At 45.0% G+C, this 21,791-nt stretch overlaps 1 protein-coding gene across 3 annotated transcripts in view; it reads right to left on the reverse strand.

Moving 5' to 3' along the window:
- LOC105902825 (rho GTPase-activating protein 6) overlaps window positions 1-21,791 on the reverse strand; it is a 103,119-nt gene that overhangs the window by 54,923 nt on the left and 26,405 nt on the right. Inside the window, exon 1 of one of the 3 annotated variants that reach the window (XM_031583106.2) lies at window positions 3,755-5,034. The exons of the other annotated variants lie outside the window; for them this stretch is intronic. Within the exon in view, the coding sequence (XP_031438966.1) occupies window positions 3,755-3,796 (42 nt within the window). The 5' untranslated portion in view covers window positions 3,797-5,034. Of the gene's footprint in view, window positions 1-3,754; window positions 5,035-21,791 lie in introns of those variants that run through there. 3 annotated transcript variants of the gene reach the window in all.

Raw genomic sequence — 21,791 nt, forward strand, 5'->3', positions numbered from 1 at the left:
TGAGACACGAGATTAAGTGTGTAAGCTTGTCTGTGCTATGGTGTGCCCTTTCCTCTATATCCAATTTGGAGGTAGTATGCTTGCACCATTTGAAGGCTTTGTTATCTGATCGAGTATGTGTGACTTTTGCGTGTTGCTCAATCTGCTGTGAATGAGTTGTTTTCAACGCAATGCTCAGCTTATGCTCTTAGGTCACACTCACACACACACACACACACACACACACACACACACACACACACACACACACACACACACACACTCCTCCATTCATCATTATAAGCCCCTTGAAAGGATGACAGATGTACACTTATGCCCAGATCATACACACATACACACACACACACACACACACACACACACACACAGACACACACGGTTCACACATCCTCAGAAAACCACAACGCGGCCCAAACAGTGGCCAAGTTAAACTGGTGTTTTTCTCTGCCTTCACCGCAGAAACTTAACCCATCAATTTGGATGACACCATGTTAACCCACCATGCTCCCCTCCACAGGTGCCACACAATAACTCACGCGACCAACCCACCACACACACACACACAACCAGACAGGCCCAAACTCAAGCCCACAGACCCAAACAACCACATGCCCACACTCAAAAGACCCTTTTTGTACACACACAGACACACAAACACACACATGCACGCACACGTGTGCGCACACACACACTCACACACACACACACACACACACACACATACACACACACACACACACGCACGCACGCACACGTGTGCGCGCGCACACACACACACACACATACACACACACTGAGTTGTCACAGAGGGATGCTTCACAGATGGAACTCAGCGACAAGAGGCTAAAGAGGGGGACCAGACACACTTCAACAACAACTCTCCTTTCATTCGCCTCCCTCCCTCCCTCCCTCCCTCTCTCTTTCTTTCTTTCTCCGTTATATTTCCTCCGCTCCTGTCTTCCAGCCGCACACATCCTCACAGGAGACTCTCCTGCTCAGAGCCTCTCTCTCTAAAAACCACAGCCCTGTCTCTGCTGGATGTACAGAACTCAGTGTTCTACAAAAATCCCTTCCAGAATGTTCCAGGTGCCACTGGTGCGGCGATGGTTCTTATTTTCACATCAAAGGACCCGTTTGTTTCAAGTCGAGATAAATGATCAATGTTGACACAGTCTTTTAAGGAAATGACTTCAGAAGGGAAAAAAAAGGTCGTACTCTGTCAGAGAGTATTCTGGCAGGCCCCTCAAACCACCGCCTGGCCAAACATGCACATACACACCCCCCCCCCCCCACCCCCTTTGGAGAAACTTAAACCAAAGTTTGAAAAAACGTTGAAAAAGACAACTATTTGTGATTGCGTTACAACACTAACAAGCAATCATGCAAGGCTAATACACAACTGGAAATGTCCCAATATGATGTGATGTGCTGGGTTACTGAGGAGGCAGGGGGCAGAGGTTCCCATGCGAGGGACGTTATCTTGCGCGAGGCCAACTTCCATCCTATCTGTGAGTTGAGCGCTTATCTGCATCCTCTCTTCTGCAGGGTCTGGTGTCGACCTCTCAGGCCGCCAGGGATCAGCCGCGGGTCAGACGGAGGGACCCGACGGTCGCCTGTCACGACTCTCCTTTGTCATGTGCACAGGCTCGAGCGTGCACGTACACGCACACACACACACACACACACACACACACACACACACACACACACACACACACACACACACAGGCTTGAGCGTGCACGTACACGCTGAGCAAACACTCTTCTGTGCAAACAAACATATGTGCATCTGCCAAAACCACTACCAAACAGAAATACATCCGTTTCAGCATGTACATACACGTATATGTATACACGCACACAAATACACTACAAATCTACCAAACTTAGTTTTAGACACATGGATACACCAATGACTTACGACTTAAACAAACACACACACACACACACACACACACACACACACACACACAGCGATAGAGTTTCAGAGCAAGTATTATCAGGGTCCAGCAGCAAGACTTCCCCATCCCGGCAGAGCTTCTTGGTTATCTTAGTACAACAAGTCACAAGTCAGGCATGGGCTTCGCAGACTCCTAAGGTTACACAAACACCATGAACCATGACCAACACACACACACACACACACACACACACACACACACACACACACACACACACACACACACACACACACACACACATACACACACACACACAGAGTGCTGGTCAGGTCTAAAGCATTCCTGCTAAGGCAGATAAGGGGAAAGAGGACAGACAGACTGGTAAGGTATCAAAGGACTGACGTGGAGTCCATCTCTAGGGTGGCGACAGCACAGGCAGTAGGGCATGACATGGAACAATTACACTTCCTCACATATGTATTCATGCACACAATCTCTCTCTTTCTCTTTCTCTGTCTCTGTCTCTGTCTCTGTCTCTCTCTCTCTTTCTCACTGTCTCACTACACACACACACACCACTTCCCTATGAAACTTGCTGTGGTCCTACACAGAACGTGAGCTCACACACAACACATAAGATCTGTGTGTTGACTGTCTACATGACAAGGCATAGCATATCCTAAAATGGCAAATTCAAGAAGCACATGAAGCTGACTGTTTCTGAGCCGCAGCCTTGCAGCAGTAGTGTCCATAGGCCTGTGCAGATCGATTGAGGGATCACTGTGGTAGACAAAAGCCTAATAAGCCTAATGGTGTCCTGAACACCTGTACAGATGTCATCCCACGTCTGACACTTTACATGTCATTCCTACAATAAGCTGCCAAAGGGCCAAATAGAGGTATTTGATCTGATCTATTTGATTAGATCTGAGGTATTTAAACCACGCTGAGCACTTGAATATAACATACCTTCTCACTGACAAATCATCTTTTGTTCCTGAAACAAGTGTAGCTAGCTTTAAAGCGTGTGTGTGTCAGCCTTTTGAGCAGGGAGCGTGGGGGGTAGCACGAGGAAGGCATGCTTATCAGAAGACTATCTATTTCGGGCTGAATCAGAATGCTGTGGTGAGGCTATGTACCTGGGACAACAGGTGAGTTCATCTACATGTCAGTCACTACGACTACACCATCTGTTAGTGACGTGTATGTGGAGAGGTTGGCAGGCAAGGCCCATCAGAGCAGCCATCAACAGCTTTTGGGATATGTTCATTTGTTTCGTGTTATGTGTTGACACAGTGGAGACATAGCCTAATTTCATTGCAGATTAATATGAGGAGAGTCTATAAGCCATAAGCAACTGTCTACTGGTTTTAGGCTCACTATTAGGCGCACTAATAACATCTATACAATCTGTCATATTGAATCTCACGTCCACCATTATTGTCATTCATTGCCTGCGTCTAAACGTGAACCCAAACATACAGAACTTCTTCTTGCCCTGAGAGAGCTCTGAAATATGAAGTGTGAATTTCAGTTCCTCAAAAGAAAATATCAACGCAGGGAGATGTGTCAGTTATTTCCTCACGGGAAATAAACATGTCACCCCTCCCTCGAGCGCTCTCTGCCTGTTTATCGCGGAGTCCGACACATGACTGTTAAGTGTTCACGCTCTGCTTCTGACATATGCCAGTCGTGGCCATTTAAGTGAATACAACTACCCTGAGCTCTTATCATATTTCTGGCCATTCTCTGGTCTTTGAAACAACTGCTAAAGCCTTTTATGAATCATATGTAATAAAACCTGCTGCCTACAGCTAAAGACAACTGCATTAAAAACAGAGACGCATACTTACAAGGTAGGAAATCCGCCTCTCGAAAAAAACAGAATCTCCCATCGTTTCTGGAAAAGTATCCACATAGAACTCACAGAAAGTGAGCGCGGTAACGTACAGAATCAAAATAGCCAACTCCCGCGAGTACGTAATGGAACGTGCAAGGATTTCAGCGCTGTTTCTTTGCTCATTAATACGGAGGAATCCAAGCGGCTGGGATCGGTTGTGATAAAAAAAAAAAAAATCCTCTCACTGGGTTAAAAGTTTGTCGTGATGGAGCATAAGCAGAAGCTGCAACTGGTCCATTGTTGCTGTCAAAATCGGATAGAATTTACAACTGCTACATGGTACGTGCGCGCGTTCATTCGCTCTGCATAGCACAGGGATAAACTGTCTCAGTGAGTGAAGGAGCGATGCTCAGTCCCCAAAGTCAGAGAAAGAGAGAGAGAGAGAGAGAGAGGCGGAGCGACGTTTGCAAAGAGTGAAGAGGAAAGTTGGGCTCGGAAGACATAACTGCGATGATCAAAAAAAGGAAGATATGACGTCTGACTATAATAAAACCGTTGGCCGTTGTTAAAAGTATGCCCTTACAAAATAATAAGAATCGTTTCTATGTATTTGAGTAACTGGTATGTCCAGCAGACCGATCTCCAATGGAAGCAGACTGTGATTTCAGCCGTCGTAATTTAGAAAGACCCAGCGATCTCTCTCGTATCATTCTAAAAAATATACCTTTTTGGACCCTAACCTAGAATTTGGGCGCAAAGCTCTCACCATGGAAGAACAGAAAAACATTTTCAAAAGGCTAGATGCAGCCAGTAGCTTCCCCTTAGCGACTATGAATTCCCCTAACATTTCACCTCTGAATGCAATTTAAAGTCCAGCACATTGAAATATATTCAAGAGGAGCTATGACTACAACGACCTTTAAGTCTTAATGTTTCCCACGATGCAAGAACTATTGGCCTATCATTCTAAACTCTATGACTGGAATGCATATTCAATGCAGACAGTCTATGCCTTATCATAGAATCTATCTATCTGTGGGCTGCATGGGCATTAGAGCCATTTTTGTGTGTCAAATCGAGCTTAAGCATCTGGACAGCGTTTAACCGTATAAAGGAAGAGGGAAAGGAAAGGAATACAGATCTTCATAAAGGTTTCCCTGAGGTTGTTTACTACAGGAGATCCAGATTCATATTTCAAGTTAACCAAAAACAGTGCCTATTCATTTGTCTTTTTTTTCACTGTGTGGGTGAGAGAAGACTCCCTCTTTCTGTCTCACACACACGCACACACACACGCACACACACACACACCTAGTATGGACATTGAATTAATGCTCTTTCCTTAACTGGGAATATTCCAGGTTTTATTTTTTGTGACCTTGTGTGTAAATGAGGCAAAATCCAAAGTTCGCACCACCTCAGTTCCTGCCAGGTGTTTTGTAGGCTGGTCATACCCACACTACTGCTGTGTATAGATCTTATCACTATCCTACTTGTTTGCTGTTTTACTGTAATAGCTGATAGACATACGACTAAAAAGATTCTTCAGAGTAACATTATGCATCCATTTACATTACCAACCCCATTTACACCCAGTGTATTGATTAGTTATTGATCAACAAACCACCAGCCAATCACAAACACGAATACATGCAAATAGAGCATCTCTCTCTCTAGTTAGAAGATTAAAATTACTAGGGCATTTAATGTGTGTATTGCGCTGTGGTAAATATTGGTGAATATGGTAAATATTGCATCCGAATTGCAGGGCTCTGGTGATAAATGCAGTAAATGACCCTGTTCGTATCAGAACATTCCATCCTTAACATGGGGATGACATATGGAATGGAACATGTTGACAGCTAATATAAAACAAAATTAAACATAAAAACATGTGAGACAACTTTCTAAACTCGCACAAAACCACAACTGCACATACCGTGTACTCAGACACTCAGACAACAAAAAGAAACTGTGCAGTTCATTTCAGGAGAGGGACTGGGATGTGGACACTGTCTCCTAAAATGGAATGTAGATGAGAGGGAAGATCTCGTCACACAGGAGGAGGAGTTCTCCTCTGTGTCTGTATGTGTGTGTGTGTGTGTGTGTGTGTGTGTGTGTGTGTGTGTGTGTGTGTGTGAGAGAGAGAGAGAGAGAGAGAAAGAGACAGAGAGAGAGGAAGTGTGTGTGTGTGCGTGTCAGAGATGGGGGGGGGATAACTTTCCACGGCTCCAGATGTGCTGCATCACACAAGCTGGAGTCGTCTGCCATGAGCAGCTTCACGGCCCAACACCCCCCCCACCCCCCACCCCCACCCCCATGAGAACACACACACACACACACGTAAACACATACACACACACACACACTTTAACAAACACACATAAACTTTCAATAACACACATAAACTTTAATGAGCATACATACACAACCACAAACACTCAAACACACATTCACAAACACACCGACAATAAAAGCTTGATGTGTTCTTGATAAAACTAAAACAGGCAACAGGAAAAGTAAACCTATTGGGTCAAACACTAAAAGTAAACACTAAAAGACCAGCATGACGTTTATAATTCTTCTGGCTACCTTTTACTCACACCTTAACAGTACTCCAATTCACATTCATTTTGGGGGCATATGTCATTTTTTCACCCGGCCCAAATGACCTTTTGACCGGACGTACTAGAGGTCACACAGCATCTGAAATGGACCATAAAAACGGCCGACGTAATCTCCCCCGGAGAAGCCGGGGCAGCTGGGTGTCGTAATCTCTCGTGTTTGACCCTCAGCGCTGCTCTGGGGGTTAGCGAGCCCCCGCTCCGCACAGGCCCAGCCACAGGCCCAGCCAAAGGCCCCAGTCGGGCTGCCAGACCACCTGCCGAGAGCTCCCTCTCCCCTCTCCCCTCTCTCGGTATTGGGCCCCGCTGGCACAGTGCGCCCCCAGCCTCTGTCTGAGAACTTAACACATTCAGTGCCGTGTTTTGCTGTGACTCAGACTCAGAGCACTTTGCTTGTGTGTTCAGTGCTGTGTGGATGTCTGTGATGTGTTCAGCATTGTGCACTAGCAGGGTGCACTAGATATGCTTGCCTGTATTTGACATTCGGCAAAGTAAGACAACCTCTATGGTGTTTAGTTCTCAGAGCAGCATGGGCTCCACAACCTCTATGGTGTTTAGTGCTTAGTGCAGCATTGGGCTCCACAACCTCTATGGTGTTTAGTTCTTAGAGCAGCATTGGGCTCCACAACCTCTATGGTGTTTAGTTCTCAGAGCAGCATGGGCTCCACAACCTCTATGGTGTTTAGTGCTTAGTGCAGCATTGGGCTCCACAACCTCTATGGTGTTTAGTTCTTAGAGCAGCATGGGCTCCACAACCTCTATGGTGTTTAGTGCTTAGAGCAGCATTGGGCTCCACAACCTCTATGGTGTTTAGTTCTTAGAGCAGCATAGGCTCCTACCTGAGTCTACTGTTTACTGTGCACTGCACCTGCGTTTAGTGGCACAGGCTCAGGAGCAATCGCTGCTGTGTTCAGTCTAGCGCTGTGCTGACACTTTGGTGTCACCGTCCGCACGGTTTACTGCAACCCAGCAGTTCTTGACAGCCCTCACAAACAGCAGCTGAAGCCACATCCTGCAGCTCTGCCTGAAGAAGGCACTGAAGTGTACACCTTGTGTCGCAGGTTGATTGCGGTGGGGCATGAGAATAAACACATCACAGTCATAACATTCTGTGGTCTAGCTCGGTCTACTGTCATAACATCTGCTTATGGTTCACAACAGACACAAACTGTGGATCTGAAATGTGTTTGGTAATCTGTCTCTCCGTACTCTGAAAAAGAAACGATCAACTGTACAAAGACAGCACAGGAATCTAACTACACCACAATCCATATCCCCCTTTAGCAATGCTTGTTGGTGCAGAGGAGCTGAGAGGAAGGAGTCTTGTAAACTACACTTATGGTATATGTGTTACCAAAGACAAAAGGTAGTCTAATAAGCTTTAAGTAGGTGGCCTGGGGTATATATCTGTCTTCTGTCACTTTATGTGCATGCTCCACTCCGCTACGCCCTAGCGTTTCCGTCTAAACGCACATTTTTCTTGACACGGCTCCGTGTAAACGCGATAAAAAAAGGTACCGGATCCAAAAATGTTTCCGGATTCAGGCAATCCAGGCTCTGTGTAAACGGGTTATTTAGCCAAGAAATCTTACTTTTTTCTCTTTATGAAACTCACCGATGAAGAATTTCTCAGAGGTTTTCTGCTAGGTAGCACAAGTCTTTTCATGATGTGTTGCTGTTATGTTGAACATTGACCAGTCCTGTGCAGCACCACAATGTATGTGAAGTGATGTGATGTGCTCCTGAGCTGCTAAACCAGAACAGGCTGAGCCGTAAATATATCAGTCTTTGGTTAACACGTTGGTTTGTTCTACATTTCAGTTTGGGTGGGGGGGAAGTGAATTTAGGCCATATGCCACATTTGTAAGCCACAGAACCACGTGTTTATGATATTATTAATCTTTGATTTTTTCAGAAGTAGATCATGACTCATATGGTAGTGGTGATGATAAGGGGAATGATGAGTCAATTTCTTGCCTTTTCCTTCTCCTTTCATGTGATAGTCATGAGTGTAACTGTGGCAACTGTATCTATGCATATATAAACATCAAAACTCAAAACCTTTACTACATTTTACATGTAGAAATTCTGACCTGATCTGCTGTTCCTGCAATCCTTTCTCTCAGTCTTCTCGATTATACACCATAGACTATCACTTAACAATACCCAAAGCCATATTATGTGGTTCTATCAGAACCTAGCAATAACGTCTACACCTTGATTATCAAGTTGATTGCACTGATGAAAACGCCATCACAGATGTCTTTAATATTCTCTTCTGCTTTGCTTATATCTATAAATATAATGTAGAGGACAGGCTACAAAGAGTAGCTTACTGCAAAATGCTACCCTTGTCGATGTATAAGAAACATGCTGAAAGTGTGAATGGGTCTCCTGAAGTACGTATTGTAGTAAGAGGTTCAATATTGCCTGTGTACAATCTGAAGAAGACTTCTGCAAAGAGCTGTCTTCGTAGTTATCTCAAAATTGCAATTTTATACAGCAGCAATATTTTTATTTAGATTTTCACATTTTACATTTTACATTTTCAATTTCTGAGATGTTATGTGGCAACCTTAGCCTACTTCTCCAGCACAGCGTTTGTTTCACACCTACGATGTCTTCATGCAGAGCTTTGATCTTTTTACATGTCAGCCATAATATTTCAAGCAACAGAATCTTCAACTTGTAAACAAATAACGAGACAGCTTAGAGAGAAAAGCTGAGCTGAGTCACAGTGACTATTTCAAGATTAGGTTACAGAGCAAAGTTGCAGTCATGGCCAGTGATGAGGTGAGATATACACTCAACTCATTTGTATCCTCTATTAACAAAAGCACAGTAAAAGCTGAATTATTTTTCTGAAAACTGTAACCTAAAGTAAACATGCTGTAATAAACTACTCAAGAAGTGTTTAAGTATGGTAGTGCAGGTTTCTCTGTTGTAATGTATATATTTTGAGGTTCAGAAGAAAGAAAAGGAGATAGGGTAGGGGACCAAATGGGAAGAGAAAGGGAGCGGACCAGAGGAGAGAGAGAGATGGTAAAAAGTTTACGGCTGAAGGAGTGAAGGCCAGGCGTGACCTCAGCACAGCGGAATGTATTCTGAGCCCCTTCACAGAGTAATACATGCTCACATCCAAACACAAACACACACACACACACACAGCCCAGCCTGGGAGAAATAGACACATTTACACACCCCAACACCCACAGATGCAGTGCACACACATGCGCGCACACACACACACCATCTCTGATCCCCCTCCCATTAGGGTGATATACAAGCTCACACACCCTTACACACCCTTACACAGCATGGGCTCCACAACCTCTATGGTGTTTAGTTCTTAGAGCATCATGGGCTCCACAACCTTTATGGTGTTTAGTTCTTAGTTCCTACCTGAGTCTACTGTCTATGGTGCAATGACTTAGCACTGCACCTGCGTTCAGTGGCACAGGCTGAGGAGCAATCGGTGCTGTGTTCAGGCGAGCGCTGTGCTGACACTTTGGTGTCACCGCATGGTTTACTGCAACCCAGCAGTTCTTGACAGCTCTCACAAACAGCAGCTGAAGCCACATCCTGCAGCTCTGTCTGAAGAAGGCACTGAAGTGTACACTGTGTGTCGCAGGTTGATTGCGGTGGGGCATGAGAATAAACTAGGGCTGTCAACGTTAACGCTTTAATCTATGCGATTAATGCGGCCGCGATTAACGCAATCAAATATTTTAACGCAATTAACGCAACTTAAAAAAAAAAATTACATTTTTTTTTTAATGCCTTTATTTGGATAGGACATGAAGTTATGACAGGAAGTGAGGCGGAGAAGAGGTGGGGAGAGGATTGGGAAATTACATCAGGCCAGACTTGAACCTGTGTCCCCTCGGGCAATGTAGCCCGTAAGTAGGGGGCTTGGCCTACCATTTTAGTGGAGCGATGAGGGACAGGTGGGGCTTGAATAGCCCCCCTTGTTCAAAGTGGGGAATGACAGAAAAAGTTTGAGAACCACTGCGGTAGTTGAAGATGGAGAGAGCTGAGGGATTGTTGGGCGGAAAGTCTCTGTTTAAGAGACAAAATGACGGAACAATCGACAAAACTAAAGTTGTATGAAGCATTTGTCAAGCTGAATTTAGCTATCACAGAAACAGCTCGTCTTAAAGTTATCACCTTAATGCAAAGCACCCGACAGAAAGCAGTCTCAGGTTAGATGATGCCAACCCACACTCCACGACTTCTCTAGGAAAATAACTAGACCAGTCCGTGAAAAGGTTACCATTTGGGTTGCCGGTGACTGTCGGCCCATCAACATAGTTGAGGACAGTGGGCTGATTGAGGTGATTCGAATTGCTTCAGGGGAAATTCTTACAATTTACCGTCGAGGGGCACTATTGTGTTTAAAAAAATACAATTAAACAACATTGTCTAAAATACACGCTGTCTGAAGTGATTACTTGTTTATTTATAAGATTTAGTCTTAAGAAGAAAAACAAACTTTTAATCGCGATTAATCGCGATTAATTAATTTCAAAATGTGCGATTAATTAGTTAATTTTTTTTTATCGATTGACAGCCCTAGAATAAACACATCACAGTCATAACATTCTGTGGTCTAGCTCGGTCTACTGTCATAACATCTGCTTATGGTTCACAACAGACACAAACTGTGGATCTGAAATGTGTTTGTTAATCTGTCTCTCCGTACTCTGAAAAAGAAACGATTAACTGTACAAAGACAGCACAGGAATCTAACTACACCACAATCCACATCCCTTTTCGCCATTCTTGTTTGTGCAGAGGAGCTGAGAAGAAAGAGTCTTCTAAACTACACTTATGGTAGATGTGTTACCAAAGACAAAAGGTAGTCTAATAAGCTTTAAGTAGGTGGCCTGGGGTATATAAAGATTGGAAGTTAAAAAGCAGTCCATAATAGAGCGCTCACACATTTATCTGTTTATTTGTATCTTATTTGTATTTGTATTTATCTGTTTATTTGTATCTTTTTTTATTTGTATATTGATCTTATTTGCCAAGAAATCTTAGTTTTTTCTCTTTATGAAACTCACCGGTGTAGAATTTCTCAGAGGTTTTCTGCTAGGTAGCACAAGTCTTTTCATGATGTGTTGCTGTTATGTTGAACATTGACCAGTTCTGTGCAGCACCACAATGTATGTGAAGTGATGTGATGTGCTCCTGAGCTGCTAAACCAGAACAGACTGAGCCGTAAATATATCTGTCTTTGGTCAACACGTTGGTTTGTTCTACATTTTAGTTTGGGTGGAGAAAAGTGAATGTAGACCATGTGCCACATTTGTAAGCCACAGAACCACGTGTTAATGATATTTAGTAATCTTTGTTTTTTCAGAAATAGATCATGACTCATATGGTAGTGGTGATGATAATGGGAGTGATGAGTCAATTTCTTGCCTTTTCCTTCTCCTTTCATGTGATAGTCATGAGTGTAACTGTGGCAACTGTATCCATGCATATATAAACATCAAAACTCAAAACCTTTACTACATTTTACATGTAGAAATTCTGATCTGATCTGCTGTTCCTGCAATCCTTTCTCTCAGTCTTCTCGATTATACACCATAGACTATCACTTACTATCAATACCCAAAGCCACATTATGTGGTTCTATCAGAATTTAGCAATAACGTCTACACCTTGATTAGCATGTTGATTGCACTGATGAAGAGGTTAAATATTGCCTGTGTAAAATCTGAAGAGCTGTCTTTGTAGATTGCAATTTTATACAGCAACAATATTTTTGTTCAGATTTTCTGTGGCAACCTTAGCCTACGTCCACAGCACAGCGTTTGTTTCACACCTACGATGTCTTCTTGCAGAGCTGCATCTTTTTATATGTCAGCCATAATATTTCAAGCAACAGAACCTTCAACTTGAGACAGCTTAGAGAGAAAAGCTGAGCTGAGACACACAGTGACTATTTTAAGATTACTGTAAGATACACTCAACTCATTGGTCTTCTCTATTAACAAAAGCACAGTAAAAGTTGAATTATTTTTCTGAAAACTGTAACGTAAAGTAAAAATGCTGTTATAAACTACTCAAGAAGTGTTTAAGTATGGTAATGCAGGTTTCCCTGTTGAAATGTAAATATTTTGAGGGAAATAGGGTAGGGGACCAAATGGGAAGAGAAAGGGAGCGGACCAGAGGAGAGAGAGAGATGGTAAAAAGTTTACGGCTGAAGGACTGAAGGCCAGGCGTGACCTCAGCACAGCGGAATGTATTCTGAGCCCCTTCACAGAGTAATACATGCTCACATCCAAACACAAACACACACACACACACACACACACACACACACACACACACAGCCCAGCCAGGGAGAAAAAGACACATTTACACACCCCAACACACACACATGCGCGCACACACACACATACACACCCTCTGTGACCCCCCTCCCATTAGGGTGATATACAAGCTCACACACCCTCACACACCCTCACACACCCATAGGCTTTCTCTACGAGAGCGAGAAGGAAGGTGCCTGTTGATTACATCGACCACAGCTGCCACAGAACTCCTCCTCTTTCTGGTATCTTTAAAGGCTGTGAGGCTTTGGCCTGGGGCCTCCAACTACTAAAGATGCACAGCTGTCAGAGAGAGAGAGACAGAGGGAGACAGAGACAGAGAGAGAGAGAGAACAGGACAGAGAGAGATGGGGGCTGGGAGAAAGGCTGTGTATAATGTGAGGCTTAATAATGTAGCCATTTTGTAAGTGACGGCATGATGTGTTTTGGATAGTGATTAATAACACACGGTTACTTCCAGAAAGTAAAAATAAAGTAAAAAATACCTTTGGTTCTGAAGGGAAATAAAATCATTCCCCACTGAACTTACAGAAGAGCCTATAGGAATGGTCTCTCGTTTGACACCGAGCAAATTTAACAGAGTCCGTCATGAAAGTGTCTGAGAATCCAGTGGCCACATCCAAAACCTCTCATCAGAGAACAACAGATGGCCTTTGACATACAACGCTAACAAAGTTGTAATACATCACGATATACGGACATTCTCTGATATAGGAACATACAAGACCATACATATGCTAGAAACGCTAAAAAAAAGAAGAATGATTTGATATTGGTTTAAAGTGGAAAGTCAACACAAAGGCCATAAACTTTACAAACACACATGTGTGCGCAAACATCACGGTCCCAGACGTGTTTCAAACAGCCGAGTGGGAACAGTGCATGGACCCAATGCCCTCGGAGACTCCACCCAGTCCCTTCATCAACACTGCTCCCTTTTAAAGCGATGGTAAAAACGAGCGGCTCTTTCTGCAACAGGGACTTTTTAGGGTCACAAAAAGCTGTCTCCCTCTCCAACATGCAGTCGTCCAGCACTCGAGCATCCATGAGAGAGGGAGAGGGAGGACAGGAGAGGAGGTATCCATCATACGTGCCCTGTTCTGCTGCCAGCTGTTGCATATAACACCGAGAGTTATGGACTGTGTGGGACTGAAGCCGTAGCCAAAACATGCTGAAGTTGGTCTTTAGTTTGATTTTTATAGTTTGGCTATTTGTGGTTTGGGTTGGGAACTGGTTGTGAGTCGGAGACAGATGTGTGTTTGGGGGGGACTGTACTGTTTCTACTGTAAGACACACCGTCTATGTTATGCAATATTTTGATCATGGTAGTCTCTGGGGAATGGCAGGTTTGTTTGAGTGAGAACAAACTGCAGATGTGTGTGCAGGTCCAGTGGTAAATGTGGGTTTTATACGAGCACTCGTAAGGATAATCTGCATTATAAAAACATAGAATTAAAAAAAGACAGTCAAGCACACAGATAGAACCACACATAGACACACGCAAAGGAGAAAGTATGATGACTAAAATATGCAGTCTGTGATTGATTGAGAGTTGAGCTCAACAGCCAATCACATTGTACCACTACCTCCCAATGTGTTGATTGACTGGAATTGTTTATGGCTCGGTTCAAGTCACTATGTTTGTTTCCCATTCACAGAGTCAGGAGTGTGTACGACCTCTGGAGTTCATTCAGCGCTCACATAGAGTGGAAAGCTAAAGGACTGTGAGGAGAAATCTGACAACGTTGATCAAAAGTGTATTGGATTAGAATAACAGACTGTGCCTTTAAGGGGAGACAAACAGGACAAAAACAGAGACGTTCACACACCGTTGATGAAACAATCTCCTCCTCGCCTACACTCAACAACCTTATCTGACGCAATGTTGCCATGGCGCTGTCCACTCACGGGCAGAATGCAGAGCGAGGGATGTGGAGGCTGGAGGCAGGGAGGACGGAGATGCTCGTTAAACATGACACCTCTTCTCTTCTCTGTTTACTCTCTGCCTGTCAGCTCTCTCTCTCTGCCCGCCATCTTTTCTCCTCCTCTCTTTTACGCAAAGAATAAGCTTTCAAAAGATTATTTTGTCACCGTATGTTAAGCTAAGAGTTGTCAAAAATGGCTTTACAATAACCATAACAAGTCTCTATTTCACTATCTTTCTCATTGTTCACCTTTCTCTAGATTACTTGAACATATACACACATTCAGTTTATAGACACACACACACACACACACACACACATACACATATATATTATGTTTTATATGATGTGTGCATTATGCTTCTGTGACATTCAAAGACCCTCTTGATTGTGAGTGTGTTCAGCTTCATTCGTTTGCTTTCTTCACCTGTTTGCAGCAGACGTAACCCAGACCTCCCTCTCCCGACACAGAGTCCTTGGCCCCGTTACTGAGATCAATGGACACCAGGCAGCTTCAACAACTCGTCCTTCATCCCCTTGCATGTCTCTAGGCGTGTGACAGTATAGAACTGTTTCTGTGGCGTTAAGCTCCACTGAAAGTCGCAAGTAAGGCAAGAGAGCCATGGTAGCATGGACTTTAAAACGGGATAGCATGGACAATGACATGGCAAACAATTCATAATGCCATGCATTATTATGCTTTATATAGACTGTGATTTTCTCATAGGATTACTTGTTTAGTCTCAAACTCAGAGTGTCTCAGTGAGGCGCTCCTCTGGTGAGAGCAGCAGGACTGGAGGTGTGTGTGTGTGTGTGTGTGTGTGTGTGAGTGTGTGTGAGTGTGAGTGTGAGTGTGGGTGTGGGTGTGGGTGTGAGTGTGAGTGTGAGTGTGTGTGTGTGTGTGTGTGTGTGTGTGTGTGAGTGTGTGTGTGAGTGTGTGTGTGTGTGTGAGTGTGAGTGTGAGTGTGTGTGAGTGTGGGTGTGAGTGTGAGTGAGTGTGAGTGTGTGTGTGTGTGAGTGTGAGTGTGAGTCTATGTGAGTGTGAGTGTGAGTGTGAGTGTGTGTGTGTGTGTGTGTGTGTGTGTGTGTGTGTGTGTGTGTGTGTGAGAGTGTGTGTGTGTGTGTGTGATGTGGGACAGGTGGACAGATGTGTAGTAGTACGAGACGAGGTGCCCATGTGTCTCCCTGACTCACTGATCTTGGACGGGGCACAGGAACAGCACCGATACTGGGGAACCACAGGAACAGCAGCGATGCTGGGTAACCACAGGGGCCCGTGGGGCTCAGGAACAGCACCGATGGTGGGTAACCACGGTAACCACAGGGGCCCGTGGGGCACAGGAACAGCACCGATGCTGGGTAACCACAGGGGCCCGTGGGGCTCAAGAACAGCAGCGATGCTGGGTTAAACACAGGGGCCCGTGGGGCACAGGAACAGCAGCGATGCTGGGTTAAACACAAGGGCCCGTGGGGCACAGTCTGGGATTGTTTATGTGTGTGAGGCTGGCTTGTTTGTTTGTAGGTTTTATTCGTGTTGTTATGCCTGTGTAAGCCTGCGTTAGTGTGAGAGAGCGTGTGTGTGTGTGTGTGTGTGCAGCATCTTAACACAAGTGTGTTTAGTGCTGGCAGGTTTTATGCTGAAGGGATTTAAAAAGGTCAGAGCGCAGTAGGGGAGGTCTTAAACACAATCACCTCTTTTAATTGCTCAGGAGTTTCTCACACACATTTGCATGCACACAAACACACTCACTCACACTCACACACACATTCACTTGTAAGCACACACTCTCTCTCACGCACACACACACATACGCAAGCGCACATATACACTTGCATATGCAGACAAATACGTGCAAAAAACGTTTGATTCTTTTTTAAATGGCAGATTTCTGAAAGCCATAAGGTGCAATTGATTCTACATACATTTATACAGAGTAGTTCCAGTTTAATGCTATTTGATGACTTCATCAATTGTGCTCTCACACACACACACACACCCACACACACACACACACACACACACACACAGAGAGAGAGAGAGAGAGAGAGAGAGAGAGAGGTTCCCAGCAACACCCTGTCCCCAGCTCAGGGAAACTTGGGCAAGTGGGAAAACAATGCTGTGGGAACATTCAGAGGAGCATTCCAGAAATGTTGGGGAAAGGCGACATGGTTAGTAGGTTAGACCCGGACAGTGACAGCGTGCGATAAGACTAACCTCCTGTATCTGGGAGAACTATGTTCCGAGTTTAGGTTTTCAGACAGACAGACAGACAGACGGACAGACGAAAGCCAGACAGAAAATATAAAATCAACAGTGTACATCAGTAAAGGAATGGAGTGTCTAACTCTAAAAGAGCTGTCCTATATGACTTAATGAGCTGAATAAATAACAAAAGTGAGTGAGAAAGATTCGAGAGGAAGGGCAGAGTGAGAGAGTGACAGAGAGAACGAGAGCTTTCAGAACCCCCTCAGGCAGGCTACGTTAGCGGGGGCAGAGTGAGAGAGTGACAGAGAGAACGAGAGCATTCAGAACCCCCTCAGGCAGGCTACGTTAGCAGGGTGCTGTGGCGCAGACGAAAGGCAGACGTCTCACGCCGCGAGGGCCGCTGTGTGACAGCAGGATGTCTGTAACTTTAACCTTGAGGATTTGATACCACCAACCCCCCCCCACACACACACACACACATACACACACACAGCAGGACTGGGGTGACAGCAGGGGGCTTCCATACACTCAGGGCTTTCACAGGGCTCTTCACTAACAGTAGAAATCTGATGAGGGGGAGTCCATTTTGAAAACAGAAAGGTAGCTGTGGACATGTATGGACTTGACTGAGAAAGAACACAGAAGAAAATGTATGGTATTTGCCTGGGCAGGGCTCTGAAGTTTTATATAAATGAACATAAATAAATATGAGCAGTATATTTTATTTTGTTGGGATTTTATGACCTTGTCAGAAAACACCAGATGTTCCCTATTCCTTCTTCACCTTTTCAACTCTTTAGTGAATATGGCTCCGTGATCTCAACTCTTTAGTGAATATGGCTCCGTGATCTCAGCTCTTTAGTGAATATGGCTCCGTGATCTCAGCTCTTTAGTGAATATGGCTCCGTGATCTCAACTCTTTAGTGAATATGGCTCCGTGATCTCAGCTCTTTAGTGAATATGGCTCCGTGATCTCAGCTCTTTAGTGAATATGGCTCCGTGATCTCAGCTCTTTAGTGAATATGGCTCCGTGATCTCAGCTCTTTAGTGAATATGGCTCCGTGATCTCAGCTCTTTAGTGAATATGGCTCCGTGATCTCAACTCTGAAGAAAAGGGGAACCGAAAGGGAAAGAAAGATTGTGTGATTTAGAAAGAAAGACAGACAGAAAGAAAGAGGTAATAGAGAGAGAAGGACAGAGGGGAGTGTAAGAGAGAGAGAGCGAGAGAGAGAGAGATAGAGGAGTGTAGGAAGGGAAAAGAGGGAGGGAGAAGTTCAGTATTACTCTTCAGCCCTCCCTTGGTCTTTTGGAATGCGGCAAGAATCCTATCCCAGACTCCCCCGGGCCCTGAACCCCAACACACACACACACACACACACACACACACACACACACACACACACACACACACACACACACACACACACACACACACACACACACACACACACACACACACACACACACACACACACACACACACGAAACGTGCTACCGCTCTACCTCAGAGAGGACATGTGGTAACACTTTACCTAAAACTCACGTGTATATAATGTCTGTGGAATGTACCATATCATATCCATGGCGCGTTATACAACTTATAAACATCATTACAGTGCATCGAGAGTAAGGAATGGTAAAAGAGGTCATCATATATATATATATCCCTCATTGTCATAGCTTTATAGAAAATACACAAGTCTGACCCACAGTAACACCAATTCATTCCAGTGCTTTTCCTAATCACAGATATGGCTAGTTCTCATAAGAATGCACTGAGAAGCCGAGAGAGGCTCTGGTAAATGTGGTGTTTGGAGTTATTCCTGACAGTATTAAACACGCAGTGCATGCTCTGTGTGTGTGTGTGTGTGTGTGTGTGTGTGTGTGTGTGTGTGTGTGTGTGTGTGTGTGTGTGTGTGTGTGTGTGTGTGTGTGTATTTTTGACAGTTTTAAACACGCTGAAAACAAACAGTCCAGCATGAGTTCTTCAGGCCAGCTTCTTTCTCTACTCCAGCAGCGCTGGCTTATCTCAGCGCCGCCGCGTCCGAGCGCCGCGGCAAGACGTAGCCAGGGCTCTTGTTGTGGCCGTGGCGGTAAACAAATTGCCACTGTGTCGGCTCACTGCTTCCCCAACGACGGCACAGCGCAAGAGCTGCCGACGGCTGTTTCCACGGAAACGCCAGGAACAGTGTGCTTCCATCTAAACAAAACACACTGCACCACGCTGTACTTCTCTGTCTGGGCGTGTGGAGGAGGTTAACATCCTCAGTGCATGCTCTGTGTGTGTGTGTGTGTGTGTGTGTGTGAGTGTGTGTGTGTGTGTGTGTGAGTGTGTGTGTGTGTGTGTGTGGGAGGGGTGGTGGACTGATGATGGTGTGTACTGTATGTAACACTGCACATCAGTGCATACTGATTCTATGTGTCGTTGTGTACACTGTAAATATGACCACAGTGAAAGCTACTGTCAGCAAGTAATTGTGAGATGGTGTTTAGGATCACATGTGCTCCTGCTCCTACACACACACACTCACACGTACTCACAGACACACACACACACACACACACACACACACACACAACAAAAACTTCTTGTTTATACTACTGGGTGGTCACACTGGAAGCCGCTCTGAAGAGAAATCTAAAATATTCATCTACTCTATACAAGAAATGGAGTGTGATATGGCATGAAACTTAACCAAGTTGTGTCTGTGTGTGTGTGTGTCTCTCTCTCTCTCTCTCTCTCTCTCTCTCTCTCTCGCTCTCTCTCTCTCTCTTTTTGTGTGTGTGTGTGTGTGTCTCTCTCTCTCTCTCTTTTTGTGTGTGTGTGTCTCTCTCTCTCTCTCTTTTTGTGTCTGTGTGTGTGTCTCTCTCTCTCTCTCTCTCTCTTTGTGTGTGTGTGTGTGTGTGTGGTTGAGGCTAATAGCCACTGGATGTGTTTGTGGCTTCACACCTGTAGTGGATTATCTTTCCCACACTCAAATTACCACCTCCACCTCCTACTGCTGTCTCAGCACCCCCCCTTTTTAGGGCAAATCTCTCCTGATGAAACTCCTGCCCCTTCTCTGACAAATGATCTCAACACACACACACACACACACACACACACACACACAGACACACTCACACTCACACTCACACTCACACTCACACTCACACACACACTCACACTCACACACACACATACACACACACACACACACACACTCACACACACTCACACACACAAACACACACACAAACACACAGTAGAGATGGTCAGCAGACTAGACTAGACAACACCTCAGTTCTATCTTTCCCTCTCTTACTCTCCCAGACTGAAAATTCCTGTTTTCTTTCCATTCTCTCTATCATCTCTCTTTCTGTCAGCTCGCTGCATTCCCTCCCTTGTTTCCTCTCCTCCTATTGATCCAGCTCACGTTGCCCCTGCAGGCCCCAGCAGAAACCTCTCTGTCTGGCTTCCCACGTCCTGGAGAGAGAGAGGCTTACGGTGCGTCTCAAGTCTCTCTACACTGACTGACTGACTGACTGACTGACTGACTGACTGACTGACTGACTGGCTGGAGTGGATGAACCCTGTTGATGTTTGTGCTGTTTGGTTTACGTTAGCCGTCCTCCAGATGGACTTATGAATCCCTCAAACTCACTTGAACCCCCCCCCCCCCACACACACACACACACACTTCCCTCTGATGGCTGAAATAAATAACCCAAACCCAAGTGGTGGGGACGGCTCTGTCATATGTACATACTTTAAGAGATTAGCGGTCGAGACTTTGCAAAAGATGCCATTTGTTTCCACTTGTTTGTCTACCCACTACAGATTTGTAGGCTTCAATGCTCGCTATCATTAATCACTGGGACTATTATGGGATGGCTGTTTGAAAGACCTTTGGTTCTATCCAACCATGTTGACCGAAAGAGATGAAGTTTTTTATATGTCTATCCTCAAATAGCCCTGGAATGACATCACTTCCAGAGCTCGGGGAACAGCCTCTCTCAGATGGGGGCTTTCATTTCCAACAGCTTAAAATCATTACATCTAAAAACTGGGTTGATGTGAGTCAGGGGACACGAGGAACCCTGGGTGAACTCGAGGGTGTGGACTCCGAGGTCGAGGCCCAGAATCGGACGGACGCAAGGGCGGCCTCCGCTCCTCTCCGCTCATCTGATGTCATCTCCCTCCCGGAGACTCTTGCCAGCACTACCCACAAGACACTGCCCCGGTAAAGATGGAGAGCTCGTGCGCAGTTGAGAGCCTCTAATTGTAGGCCATGGGTGAGCAGAAAGTCAAACTTGGCCTCGACACAGAGCAAGCGTCAGAGCAGAATACAGCCACCTTAGCTTTGCCTCACATTGCAAGTGAGGAGAGACACCCTTGGAGGGTTTGTGTGTGGCAGTGGTGGAAGAGTCACAGTGTGTAGTAGTGGTGGTGGAAGAGTCACAGTGTGGTGGAAGAGTCACAGTGTGTGGTAGTGGTGGAAGAGTCACAGTGTGTGGTAGTGGTGGAAGAGTCACAGTGTGTGGTAGTGGTGGAAGAGTCACAGTGTGTGGTGGAAGAGTCACAGTGTGTGGTAGTAGTGGTGGAAGAGTCACAGTGTGAATACAGTGTGAAGGCCAACCACCACCTGTTACTGTTAGGAAGGGCCTGCAGTAATGGACATAGTCTTTTTGGCAACAGTTCTGAGGCTGGTCAGTCCAATTATGTCATTGGCCTTCCACTGTTTCGTAATGTTTGGCTGCCAAATTGTGCACTGATTGTGAATTGAAAATGATTGCTAGCCCTAGTCTAAAAATAACTTTTTTCTTTTTTAACATTGTCATATATGGAAATGTCTTTAGAGGAGTGTGTGTGCATGTGTGTGTGTGTGTGTGTGTGTGTTTATGTGTGTATGTGGGCTAGTTCATTAAGACAGAAGCATGGGAGTTCAGTCTGACCCATCAAGCATAACAGTGA

Source organism: Clupea harengus, chromosome 16 (assembly GCF_900700415.2).
Source record: "Clupea harengus chromosome 16, Ch_v2.0.2, whole genome shotgun sequence".
NCBI classification, from domain to species: domain Eukaryota; kingdom Metazoa; phylum Chordata; class Actinopteri; order Clupeiformes; family Clupeidae; genus Clupea; species Clupea harengus.